This window comes from Erpetoichthys calabaricus, chromosome 5 (genome assembly GCF_900747795.2).
Source record: "Erpetoichthys calabaricus chromosome 5, fErpCal1.3, whole genome shotgun sequence".
NCBI classification, from domain to species: domain Eukaryota; kingdom Metazoa; phylum Chordata; class Cladistia; order Polypteriformes; family Polypteridae; genus Erpetoichthys; species Erpetoichthys calabaricus.
In genome coordinates, this window is record NC_041398.2 from 78,302,081 (window position 1) to 78,316,564 (window position 14,484).

The 14,484-nt window shown below is 39.9% G+C and overlaps 1 protein-coding gene across 2 annotated transcripts; it reads right to left on the reverse strand.

Annotated features, from left to right (window-relative positions):
- Positions 1–5,256: 5,256 nt before the first annotated feature.
- pcdh18a (protocadherin 18a) lies at positions 5,257–14,123 on the reverse strand. Of its 2 annotated transcripts, none has more exons than XM_028801680.2 (4): positions 11,018–14,123; positions 10,464–10,519; positions 10,090–10,259; positions 5,257–6,954 (listed from the first exon to the last, which is right to left on the reverse strand). In XM_028801680.2, the coding sequence occupies exons 1-4, from the start codon at positions 13,511–13,513 to the stop codon at positions 6,293–6,295; spliced, it is 3,384 nt and encodes a 1,127-aa protein (XP_028657513.1). In that variant the 5' UTR covers positions 13,514–14,123; the 3' UTR covers positions 5,257–6,292. The 2 variants fall into 2 exon arrangements, with proteins under 2 accessions (XP_028657513.1, XP_028657515.1); XM_028801682.2 differs by having other exon boundaries at positions 10,464–10,552; positions 11,018–14,119.
- Between the last annotated feature and the right edge of the window lie 361 nt (positions 14,124–14,484).

Genomic DNA, 14,484 nt, shown 5'->3' on the forward strand with positions numbered 1-14,484 from the left:
ATGGGAAGCCCTTGACAACAGTCATTTGAGAGATTCTAAAACTGATATGCCTAGCACCACTTATCATGCTTGTTTAAAGTCACTAAGGTCACTGGTCTTCCCTATTTCAAACCTCACTTGAACACTAACAAATGTTGTTGATGTTGCTGATTTATACCCCACACTGCCACTAGATGATGTGTGAAATGTCAGAATGCAGAGTTTAAGTGAAGGTGAGTGAGTGCATGCACCTAATAAACTAGCAACTTTGTGTATTTTATAAATGACTAGCCATCCCCTGTGGCTTCACCTACGTAGAAGTGAAACAGGACAGCGAGGTGGTCCCCTCCCAGTTCCCTAATCCTGACATCCCCTACTCCCCTCCCCTTGGCCCGCAGCCTCTGTCTCAGATAAGTGCAAATATATCACTCCTGCAAGTGAACTATGATTCTTAACACGAAAAACACCTACTGCAAAATCAACCGGAATGTTCGAGCAAATTCTAGAAAAATGCCAGGTCTAAATCCGTTAAGTTCAGTTCTCTCGTTCGCTAGCTAAGCGGATGTAAAGTACATGCCCCGAGTCTAACGAGTGAGTGAGAAGAGCCTGGCCCCCACTCCTCGGTCTGCTGTGTCTCTCTTGGATTCGCACAAATAAATCAGTACCGCAAGTGAAGTATGATATTTAGCTCGATGAGAGAGGTCACAATATCAACTGGAATGTTCAAGTAAATTATAGAAAAAAACCTGATCTAAATCCATTAAGTGGTTCTCTCATGAAAAGCGGACAGACGGACAGACAGATGGACATTGGATTTTATATATATAGAGATGTAAAAAGCCGTCAGATTGGGCAAAGGATTGAGGACACAGGTAGTCTCTGGCCCATTTATTATACAATAACTAAATGACAATTCCAAACTTTTTGCAAACAGCTACCACCTTCTCTATAATGGCGTTAGAAATTGCTCACTGATTTAGCTTCATGACTTAGAGACCTAGATTATGAAACTCCTTTATGTTCTTCCAGTGTTTACGGCCACAAAGCACACCACTACTACCTTCCAAACCTTTCTAGTGTTGCACCCACTGATCATTCGACTGTCATGTGCATTTCTACTGACCTGGTGCTCAGGCCCCAGGTTACACCCTCAGTCTCCACCACAGTGCCCGACAATTTACTCCACTCTGTTGGCAAAGTGGTGCCTCCTTCTTCTTCTCCTTGATCTTGCTAACTTCCACACCATTCTCTTACACTTTACCCTTTCCATCCTTTCAAACAGGTCCATTCATGGGCTTCCACTCTCTGAACTTTTTAGCAGCTAATATTTGCATGCCATTTGGCCCCATGCAGCCACTATTTGCCCTGTCTGAAGTTTTCATAGGAATAATACAGCTTGGTCAAGACATTACAATATGTTCAACGCATTTGATTAATATTTTTATGAACTGGGCAAATTTTGTACAATAGTACAACAAGACCATTTAAAAAATACAGTGAAGTTAGCCTTTCTTGTAATAAAGGATAATGATTTAGGGTACATTTCAGTTGTTACTGGTAAATATGGCTTTTTTACATGATCATAACATTTGTGTAGTCTATAAGGTCTGTCAATTGAGGCATTTTTGTCTTTATACTTATCTGGTCCTATTTGATATTTAAAGCAGCATATCTCAAATGAACTGTGGCAAATGTGTGCATGGTCTAAATAACTGATCTGTCATAAACACTGCAGGTGTCATTAGCACAAAAAACAAAAATGCATAGTGGCAAAGCAGAGACACAGCAACCAGATTTGCAATGCCCCTAGTATTCTTTCTTAAATGGCAGGTTTAAACCACAACTAACCTAGTGACAGATTGATTACCCCATAAGGTTCTAAATACTGTTTTCTGTCATATTAAATCTAGAATATTTAGAATTGTCAATAAGTAACAAGAAGTATTTTATTAACCTGCTTTGTCAGATACTTGGCCATGAACTCCGGAAGCCCATTCCAGTACCAATGGACACAAGCCAAGATCCAGTCGTTCAAGGAATGCCAATTCATCACAAACACCCTCATCCTGAATCATTTTAGAAATACCAGTTACTGACTGGTCTTTAGAATGTGAGAGCATACGGAAGTAACCAGGATTAAATTAAAAATAAAAAATGTGAACATAAAATTTTGAGGCTGTGCATATCTGAAAAATAATAAAGTAGCTGAAGGTCAATTCACAATGAAAAGAAAAGTTAGAAATATAATATTTCACCAGCTCAATCACTGCCTTCTTTTCACTTAGAATAAGGCCTTATCTCTTTTATATCAACTGTGTATCACTGCAACCCTGTGCTGAAAAGGGTGGTTTAATAGAAGGGAGGAAAGTATAATAAAAAGAATAGACATGCACTCTGTTCTTTGAATCCTTAAAGAATGTAATGAGGCAGTAAATGCAGTAGGGGGCACACTGTGTTGTGAAGATTTTCCAATCAAAGTCAGAAATTAATAAGGTTTTCTCAGCTCCACCCCCACTTAGCTTCTAAGCAGAAGTACAATGGCTGTTTGTGAGGCAGAAATGAAACATATGGAAATATTTATTCTAAGGGTAATAAAAAAAAAAAGGGCCGGATAGGAATCACATTAAAGAGCTCTTCGTGTTCTAGCTACTCAGATCATTTTAATTTAGTTAGAAAAAGCTAGCTTGTTAATGATTGTTTTCAAGGGTGACTTATTTTTAAAAATAATTATGGGAACAAAAAATTTTCTTAAGACATTCAAAGTAATTTTTTATGAGTGCAATTTGTGAAGTGAATAACCAGGTACTTTGCCTGAATCACCTTCATCTTTGCAGTAATTTATAGAGTAGGCAACAAAGAGTGATATATTGTTTTAACTATTGCTGTCATGGTGGCACAGTGGTGCAGTGGTCAGTGCTGCTGTCTCACAGCTTTACAGTCCGTGTGTAATTGAGGTCTAGTTACTGTCTGTGTGGGATTTACACATTCTTCCTGTGCCTCTATGGGGTTTTCTATGGATGCTCTTTCCACAACCTAAAAATGTACATGTTCGATTAACTAGTGACTTGAAGTTAGCCCCAGATGGTTGAATGTGGGTTTTGTGCATGAGTATACCCTGCAATGGGTTGGTGGCCCATCCGTGGTTGCTTCATGCTGTGTGCCCTAGGCTGCCAGGACAGTCTTCATCCTATATTGAATTAAAAGGGTTTGGCAATGCATGGATAGAGAGACTATTGCTCTTCATACTTTTCTACTGTTAATCATATCTCTGCTGCTATATAAGGGTGTCACAGTATAGTTAGCACTGCTGCTTCATAAATCCAGCATTCCCAGGAGTTTTCTGTCTTGTGTCTTCTCACACCCTCAAAGATGTGTGTTTCAGTTCGATTGGTGATTCTTAAATGGCCCTGTGTGACTCTGAGTGCTTATGTGGTGGTGGGGGCAGAATGGCCTGTAATAGACTGGCACCCTCTCAGGGTGTTTTCTGTTCAGTGCCAACTTTTGTTAGGATAGACTCCAATACCTAATGTTGCTCTGTTGTTTAAGGCTCCAGAGCACACTACAGTAAGTTTCCACAACCATTCCAGTGCATTCCTAGTGTTTAAGTCCCTTTTCACCCCCACAGTCTCCACTGCAGGGACTATTCTGATTTCTGCCCCACCACTCACAAAGTGATGGACATTTTGCAGTCAGCGTCATAAGACACCTCTCTGTTTTTTTCTGCGCTTCCTTCCATCAAGAGAACCATACAGCCTGCTAAAACTATGAACTGGTTTAAGAAAGTTTGAGAATGCTATGCTGCGTTGTGTTGTGTAATCATTATGCATTCATAGATTTCTGGGTTATTCCATCTCTCTATCAAATTTTAATCCAGAAGTTTCCAGCTGTAACCAGAAGGGGGTGCAACTGACCCCAAATTACAGACACAGTAATGCCCAATGCAATTTCACATTCAAATAAAAGGTTTTTATTTACTTCCAACACATTCCAATAATCAGCAGCCAAGAGATCAATACCAGAATACAAATGTGATTGATTTCTTCCCTCCTTCTTTCCTCCATATAAAGTGGTGGGCTCTTTTTCCAGTAAGACTCAGGAATGCTTCCAGTGTCACAGCACTGCATGTCGGAAGCACTTCTGGGTCACGTGGAAACCAGTATTGTCTTCCCTTGGCAGCGACCTCTGGTGACACCCAAGAACCCCAACAGGGTTGTACTTTCACACTCCAATTCCCATGCAACCCTACTGGTGTCCTGATTGGGACCGACCTTGTGAAACACTGCCACCGTCAGTGTGGGGGTATGAACTGCTCCTGATATGCACATTCACCCAGTCAATTCATTATAGTTCAATCAGAGCTGAGACAAATATTACAGGGCGTTCCAGCTAGGTTGTGTCTCCACTCCTGCAGTCCTTCTATTAGGGCATCCTGGCAGGCAAGAACTCAGTTTCCATCCTGGTCAGCATGCCTGTCTGTCCTCCATAGTACTTACACAGCACAAGGTCATGGAGTGCTAGAGGGTATCACACAAGTGCAAGGCAGAATCTGAACTAAGAGAAGAAGCCGGAACCATGAAGAGTACACTTATGAACCCACTGACATTTACAATTTAGAGTCTCCATTTAACCTACTAGCATTTTTTATAATATACATTATTGATATTATTTTTGATTTACTAAGTTCAATGCTCTGCCAAAGACTGGCACATAATCCAATGCAGGTTGCTTCCTTATGCTTGATAAGTTTGGCACAGGCTCCAGGACCCCGTGACCCTGAGTTACATAAAACAAGTTACAGAATATAAGATTAATGTCAGTGCACATTTTGACTAAGTTCTGTAGAACAAAAGTGGAACGAATGACAAACTAGACTACAATCAATCAAGTTCACATAAATACTGAAAATGTCTACCAAAGAGCCTGTATAAGCCTAAAAATATCCATTTGTCAAGGCATCAATGCTATACTACAATCTGGGATAAGGTATATCACTAAAAAGCAAAAGTATTTTTTTCCCAGCTTAAATAATTGTGTTTCTAGGTCACAGACCCTGCTAATTTTCTTATAGATGACCGGAGGTCACAGAAATATGTTGTCTTTAGCTTGGAGGAATTAAAAAGTGATGCTCACATAAGGCCAACCCCATAGGCATAACACACAGATGGTACACATCCTCTCTGATTTTTGCCCTCTGTGGTTATGATTTCTGTACCCCAACAGATGAACATGTTCATTCCAGACTTAACTAGTTTTACAGAAAAAAAACACTGAAAAATGTAGTCATAGTTTTACTGTGACACGGTAAGAAATGGCTCTTTTAGGTGTATTTTGATTAACATTTGTACTTGCAAACATTTTAATTAATGTATTTCTTTGTGTTTAAATCACTGAATACATTGAAGCATATCCACTTACTTTCCTTTAAAGTACAAATTAAAACTGCAATAAGAAATGCTGAAATACTTTCTGTGCACTTTGGATTTCGATGATTCAGGGAGAATGCTGCTTTATTCCAAGTCGGTATCTCTGTGTTGCTAGGGTAACCATTCTCTATTATAGTACACCATAATTATAGCCTTCCTGGACTCACACCCTATCCAACTCTGATAAATACTTAAAATACCCAGCAATAAATAAAATATATCACACTACCTAATACTTTTCAATAATCTTCTAACAAAATACTCTTTAATTTAAGCAAGCAAGGTATAAAGATTTACTTCATTTTTTTTAAGTAACAAAATGTGTCTTACTGCAAGCATTTTTATATGTGTAGTAGACTTGGAAGCCAACTCACGTTTAGTTGTGCATTTTGAAAGCATTTCTAAATTTTCATTGCATAGTCATACAGTGTTTCACATGAACAAACGTTTTTTTGGTCTTGCGTGTCTTTTACAGTCAGAAACAGACCTGCCTTAGTTTTTAGTTTTTTCTACTACAGTTGATCAATTCTATTAATCTACAAAACTTTTCCCAAAAAGGTACTCAACTTTATTTTTGCCATCTCATTGTCAAATTGTGGATACTTACGATCCTTTACATTACAACATGCAGTATGTATATAAAAATAGATTTTATTGATTAAATTTATATAATATAAATAGGAGTACAAATGTATTTTTAAAATACAAAGATAATAACACTCACATTGTGCACACTGTGTACATAACAAGAAAATACAACATATTCACAAAAAAATCATCATTCACAGACACATGTACAAGATAAATGCAGCTGCACGTTTGCTGCAGTTTTCTTTGTTTCTAAGGGGTTTCCATAAATCTGGAAAATATTCAGTGTTCAGCTGTTACGCCTAGCTCTGCCGGACGTCTTGTAAAAGTTTATTAATTTCCGCGACTAGCTCACTTGCGTCCATGATTTCATGCCTACTGTCACTTCTGCTCACGTGGAACTGGTTGAGGACATTGTCAAATTCATCCTCCTCATAGTTCTCTGGAATTTCTTCCATTGCTGGAAGCCACTTGGAGCTGGGCTGCATACTCATGTGATTCACTTGAGTTGGCCCAATACTGCTGCCAGGGTTCTGAAAATGAGTATTAGCGGCCCAGGCGGCCACACCCTGAGGATATGCCAAAGACTTCCCTGGCAAGTGTCCCTTTCTGCGCTCCAAAGAGCTCACTCTTTCGACTTCATTACACTCTGTAAAAGTGTCCAGTGAAGGAGGCAGCAAACGCTGGAAGACGCTGTTCATTTCTGAAAGCAGAGAAGTGCTGCATAGATCAGAACTCTCTTCGTTTGCAGCATTAGGGTCTTTGCCAAAAGTGGAAAAACTTTTCTTTCGGTCATTTGAGTCTACTGACTGGCAGTCATCCTCGACAGGTGGCTGAGGAGTGTCTTCCCCAGGAATAAACATATTGCTTCTGTAATCAGAAGAAACGGGAGAAGGCAAAGGTGGCATCCAGCACTGATCAGAATGCCCAAGAACTCTGCATTCATCTGTGCATAACTTCATTGCTGTATAAGAAAAAAAAGACAGAATTCACGAGCATTAGTCTTTTTGATCTCATTTGTAAGCATTCATTTTCTTCTGAAAGTGTTCTCAACCTTTACACAGTTAACGTAAACCATTTTTATGTATTTCTTATCTTTCCTTTAATTATAAATGCCTTTATAGTAGCACAATTCAGGTACAAATTGATATATTTTTAAAGTATGTGTTAATAGAAGGTATCTAGCACTATACATTCATATATTTTATAAGCCCACCACAAAGTTGTGGCAAGCAAGAGATTAAATTAGCAGCACTGAGTGTGAATGAGGAACAACCTTAGTTGGGATCCCACTCTCTTAAAGCATACATTCACAGATCCTGGAGTTACAGCTCAACCTAACAGGAATGCACTAAAAAATGAAAGGACCCAGAAAAAATTCATGCAGATACCAAGAAGACTTCGCAGAGATGGTGACGAGGATGGGATTACATTCCAGGTACTTGGATTTAAGACACGGTAGAGCTAACCTCGGTGCCTTCCAATCTACATATAAATTACTATTGTTTGAGGGTAGATTTTCACACGTCATCATTACACAATCTCTATGTCCTTGATGACTTCATTTATGTCAGCTACATAAAACCTACAGTTTGATTCAACTTGCAACAGTGTTAATTGCTTGGAAAAGGATTTTTGATGTTGCAACTTGGTAAAATTTATTAACATATCTTTTCTATCTGGCCAGGAGGCTGGATTTTTTTAAGTTCTTGGTGCAATGGCATAATTTTATTGCAAGGTTTAGATCTTCTTGGGATAATCTGACAAGTACTGTCTTGTACTGGACTGTTTGACCACTGTGATGAAGAACGATGGCATGGCTGTCTTAACAGCATCATAGGCCACCAGGCAAAGTAGTGTGCTGGGTTCCCTGTTTTGCTAGCATAACAGAAACATACACAGGCATCAGAAACATTGTGAGCCTCTATATTCCTGAGGTCCCTGGCTTGTGCCCACTGTAACCATACATTGACGGATCTGACAATGGGAAAGTCTCACATATGTAAGTTTACCCTGTGACTTCAAACTGATCTAATATGAGTGACTGTGAGTACAAGTGTGAGTGAGTACGTCTTGTGATGGGGTCTGCTGTATAGTTTAACGGGTTCATTATTGTCATATGTACAGGCTACAGTGAAATTCTTACTTGCATGTCCTAATTGAGATATATCATGTCTCCACTCTCCGGTACCATAATTAGTGAGTATAAATGCCTTACCTTGAAACATCTAAAATAAAGCATTAAAAACTCTTCATAAGTGGGTATTTACTATTTAACTGAAAGAGTTTCTGTATGGTTCCTAATGCTGGCGGGAGTGACTCCAGCTCCCCATAACCATAATGGATGGATGGATTTTTAATAGTGCCCATCATTGAAAAAATAAAAGACTGAGTTGAGTGACCACACTTTAGCCCTAAATAAAAACAATATACACATTTTAGGCTGCAATGGGCCAGTACATTGTCCAGGTGTTGTTCCTGCCTTGTGCCCAATGCTTGCTGGGATAGGCTCCAGGTACACACTCTTGTTAAGTGGGTTTGGAAGATGTATGGAAAAATTTTTTCATTATATTTCTTTTGTTCATGAAGTACTGCTGGCAATGTTGTTTAATGTGGAAGGAGCTATATCTGAAAATATTAGTACTAAAGTGTGTGCCCTTGACTAATGAGTGTTTAAGGGGATGCAGAGTCTTCAAATCTCTCAATACTTTGTGTCATAGCTTGCACACTATCTGTGTGTAATCAGTGCATTCTATCTGTACCTGTATGGATTTTTCTCTGGGGGGGTCTGTTTTTCCTTTAATAACCCAAAGATGTGACTCTCAGGATGACTGCTGACTCTAAATTGTCATAGATAGATACAGAGTGTGGCAAGTGGCTGGGGGTGGTACCCAGCTGGGATGCCCGGAAAGACCGGAAGAGGGACTACACCTCGTCCGGACCACAAGGGGCGACCACCCTGGTGGCTATGGGGACCATTGGAAAGGAGCTTGGAAGCTCAACCCTATAGGGGCCCGTGTTCACCGCCAGGGGATGCAACGATGCCTGAGGAGCCCTGGCCCTCAGCACTTCCGCCACACCCGGAAGTGCTGGGGGGAAGAAGACCAGGGACACCCGGAGTGCTTCCGGGTGCGCAGCCGGTACTTCCACCACACCAGGAAGTGCCGTCAGAAGTTCATCGGGAGGCACCTGGAGCACATCCAGGTGAACATAAAAGGGGCCACCTCCCTCCATTCAGTAGCTGTAGTCGGGTGGAAGAGGACGAAGCCTGGAGGAGAAGAGTGGAGGCGGTGAAGAGAGGCATTGTGTGAGGCCTGGACTTGAGGGTGATTGGTGCAGGAGCACTAGGTTGTGCGGTATATTTGTAAATAGTGTAAAAAAAGCGTGTGTGTTGATCTAAAATGATGTCTGTCTGTCTGTGTCTGGGCTGTTCCCCATAACATTCAGATAGATAGATAGATAGATAGATAGATAGATAGATAGATAGATAGATAGATAGATAGATAGATAGATAGATAGATAGATAGATAGATAGATAGATAGATAGATAGATAGATAGATAGATAGATAGATAGATAGAGCATATGTGAGAAGCTACAATGGAACACATTTAAATTGTAGCATGAATAAAGCTTTTTGTTTTTGAACAAGGAAGTAAAATCACCTGTAAAGTTCTATGCTCAAATGTTCTGTAAGAAAGCATTTAAATTATATTCATGCCAATTTGAGTGCAACTGGAACAACCCAAATCAAATGAGATTAAAGCAGCTAATTTGCAAACTGGATTTCAAAGTGGAGATAGGAATATGAAACCACATCATATCTGGTTTCAGTTATAATTAACTTAACACATGTCAGGCATTAAATCTCATAAACTGATCATTCTGACTTTTTCCTTCTTTTTATCTGTGACAGATAAGCGCCTCTGAAAGTTTTTGAAATTAGCTGCTTGGCAATTTGATCTTTTTTTTTTTTTTGGTAAATGACTAACTAGACATTCATGTAACTTTTGGGGGGTGATTTAGAAACTTTCAGTCCTTATGTGCACTCTGAATAAATACTTGGTCATACAACAGCATGAATGAAGTTCAGACAATACCTGTTTGTAGTCTGTGGTGACCATCTGTTAGGAAAAGGTCACTGAAGCCTTCACCCAAAAGTCTGTCAATTGGAGAGTCACGACCCAAATCGTAATCGCTGTCTCCAGCTTCACTGTCACCACGGCCACTGTCCTTGAGACTGAATTTATCCATGTCTTGCAAGGCATATCTACAAAATAGCAAGTATAACAAAAATTAAACTCATCTCAAATAAACAAAAGGCATAATCTGTAGTCATTACTTGGCATCACATCTTTTGTCATGTAACTCAAAAGAGATGACTGTTGCCATTATATCAATTCAAGTTTATTCTGCAAATTGTTCATCTGAATCTTAAAAAGCAAATTAGACATTTTGAGCAAATATTGCTTACCTATAGCTTCGTGAATATTTGTTCCCACGGAAACTTGGCCTCGGCTGGTACTGGCCCTGATGAAGCATGGATAGAAGCTGTGAGACTTGCTATATCGAAATAAATAAAACAAAGAACAGACAAAAACAGACACATAAATAAATGAATGCTACTAACTTAAAAATGCTACAAACATAAAAAAACTAGTAACTTAAAAAAACAAAAACTATAAACTACAACTATTGCTTTGCTACATGAAATGAAATGAGGTGAAGTTAACACACACATATACACACACATAGTGCCTTTGTGTGTATGTATACACATATACATGCACACATGCACGTACAAAGACAATATATATTTACACGCACATACACACACATATATATTTATATATATGTACACACACAAATACACACACACACACATATATATATACATATATATGCATACAATTACATATTAACAAGAGCACATACACAAAAATGATACATAACAAGAAACATAAAACTGTGATCATTTTACATAATACATTTAAAATTATTATATTACATGTGTATACAGCTTCTTACCTCCACTTGTGGAGTGGTGTGTGCAAGCTCGAGGGGGAATGTCTCAGGTATATGATTGGAGGATATCGTAACCAGGCTGTTTAGTGACTGGCGGCTGTGGTGGCTCTGTCTGCTGCTCATCTGGCCTCTTTCCAAGGTGGGTGATGAAGAAGGTGATCTATGATGAGACCTGATAGGCAATGTTCCATTTACAGTTGGCACCAAAGTGATGTCCCCTTTGTGTATCTGCCTAGAAGGCTTCTTTGGATGGTTTTGATAAGTGGACTCAGCCACCCTGCAGTTATAAGATCGAGTGTCTTTCTTCTCCCTGTTGCATCTGGTGGCAAACATCACCATAATCACTAGAAGGACTGCACATATGGCTGCAAGTGAAATTATTATAATCATAGGAACGTCTAGTGCAGACTGGCTGCTGGTTGTTGGAGTTGGCTGAAAAAGAATGTCCAAGTTTTCATATAAAATGCATTTGAAGGTTGCTCTTGTGCTTAACTGTGGGCTTCCCTTATCATGGACCTGCACTATAATTTCCATGTCTTGCAAGGAAACGTTTTCCATGCTAACATTGGTGTAGATTTTGCAGTTCTTTGGGTCTATGATGAAAAAATTGCATTGACTGCTTGGTATAATTGAGCAAGAAAGTTCAGAATTGATGCCAGAATCCCTGTCAGTGGCAGTAATAGCAACAACTTGATAGCCAGCTTCAGCATCTTTAGGGATAGAAATTTCTGCCGTATGGTTGTGCACGACTGGATATATAATAGCTGGTGGGTTGTCGTTTTCGTCAATTATGGTGAGGATGACAGTGATGTTACTGCTAAGTGGGTTTCGACCTGCATCTCTTGCCTGAACTACAAAAGCAATTCGATTGATGTCTTCATGATCAAAACTTCTTAGGGCATAAATGGCTCCATTAGATGGATCAATAGTCACATAAGTTGTTATGGAGCTTCCTAAAATAAAGCTATCCAAGATGGTGTAGGTAACCTGTCCATTTTCTCCAAGATCAGGGTCAGTGGCTATTACTGATGTTATATAGGCTCCAGGAGAGTTGTTTTCCGACATGAAAATCTCATACCTGTTCTTCTGAAAACGAGGTGGATTGTCATTTTCATCCAGGACCTGAACTGTAAAGTGTTTAATTGTAGAAAGGCTTGGGATCCCTTTGTCCTCTGCAATAACAGTCAAACTATATTCTGATCTCTTTTCTCTATCTAATGAACCATTTGTTAAAATGACGTAGTTGTTTTCATAATGTTTCTGAAGTTTGAACTGGCCATGGCCATGTAGCCTGCACACAATCTCTCCATTCAAGCCCGAGTCTTTGTCTTCTACGGATACAAGAGCTACAAAAGTACCTTTTGCAGTTGCTTCTGAAATATGGGCTTCCTCCTCTGGATTCATTAGCTTAATATTGATCTCAGGTTTGTTATCATTGACATCCACAACTTTGATGATAATTTTACAGTGTGCAGGAATGGAATTGGGTCCCAGGTCCTGAGCTTGGGCATCAATTTCATAAGATGTGGTAGCTTCAAAGTCAACTGGCTTGAGAAGAGTAAGATGGCCATTTTCTGGGTTGATTTTGAAAGTCTCCAAAATTTTTGGAGACACGTGGCTGCTGAAAGAATATACTACTTTCCCATTACTGCCCTCATCTGGATCTGTAGCATTTAGGTCGATTAACAAAGACCCCACGGGAGAGTTTTCCGGCAGATGTATAACATAAGACTGTTTTTCAAAAAGCGGGCTATTATCATTTGAATCAGCAATGCTGATTTTAATCAGGGTTGAGCCCGATCTAGGTGGCACACCGGTATCAGAAGCTATCAGTTTAAGTTCATAACTAGACTGAATTTCTCGGTCTAGTTCCCTGACGATAATTAACTCGGCGTACTTGGCCCCATCAGTCCTGGTTCTCACATCGATCGTGAAATAGTCGTTTTTGGACAAGGAATAAGTATGCAGGGAGTTTTCCGCAACGTCGGGGTCAGAGGCGCTGTCCAGGGGGATTCTTGTTCCCACGGCCGCACTCTCCGAGATGTCAATAGGAATAACGGATCTGGAAAATTGCGGCGAATTGTCATTAATATCCAACACTTCCACTTCAACATGAAATATCAGCAAGTACTCTGTCGGCAGGGTAACTACATCAAACTCTAACGAGCAGTTGAGGTTTTTCTGGCACAGCTGTTCCCGGTCGAGTTTTGCCCCGATGCTTATCTCCCCATCCTCCTCTCGGACAAGAAGCAAAGGAGTGCTACTCCGCTGCATGGATCTAAAGCGCACTGAAGAAGGGTTAGGCAATTTGGAGACCACGGCAGCAGTATCTTCTTTAAGCCTGGCAATCACGGTCCCCACTCTTTGCTCTTCGTAGACTTTGTATTTCAAAGTACCGGCATTACCGGATACATCGTGCAGCAGCAGCAGCAGTAAAGGCATCGAGGTTTTCAAAAAAAGCAAAGTGTAACCAGCGATCGGCTTGATGATAGAGCGCATCCTGAAGCTTGCAAAAGCAGTTAAAAAGAATCTGGCTGCGAAAAGGGTTTCTACAGAAAAGAATAACAAATTCTTAGAAAATCCAGTAAAAAATGTTCTTAAGAATTGTGCATATTTAATCCTCTGTTGTTTCACAGTCCTCTTTCTTTTCTTTAAAGTGCTTTTAAACAAACTTCCAGCGAACCATGGATGTTCCGACGTCTGTGCGATAAAATCAAAACTTCGGCAAACTAACAGTCTCGTGATACTTGTACAGCATCTTAACTTGTTAGAGAAGTATTGATCCGGCAGCCTTGGAAAAAAAAAGTCCGCCAACAAGAAGAAATGACCGTGCTGAGGGCGCAGCTGTGGAAACTCCTGCTTTGTGCAATGACTGGCTGCAGACTGACTGACTGTCCCAGATCGCCCGCCCCGTCTAAAAAACAACTCCGTAGCTTCCCTCCAGAGCAGACAAAACGCCTTCCCAAATCTGCTGCTGCCCCCTCTTAGCCTCTCTGTGACCACTCAAAATAGAGCAGCTATTCATTTACAATGGGAGTGAAAGCAGAAAAACCACGCCTTGCTGCATTCACTTTCACAGAGCGTGCCTTAACAAAGGACAAGACAAATTGCTCAAGACAAACTTATTTTTAAAATCCTTCACCCCCGTCCTTTAATGATGTCTTCACAAGAAGCGGCGCACTTCTAATTGGTCTTGATACTGTAAAAAAGGCATCACACAAAACAACTCGGATGCTTACATGTAGCTTCGGACATGATCTCTTCATGGAAATTAACTGCTATTCAACTTACCAGACACTGAAAGTGCTTTCCTATTCTCTAAATCTATTTATAACTTGCATTTTTATCAGTTTGCACTAAAATGTGTTTCTAAATATTTTTTTCTATTTATCCCTTCTCATTGTATACACTTAACACAGATACTACCAAATGATTTGTCAAGTATCGTGACCTTAAAGAGTCGCAGTGAT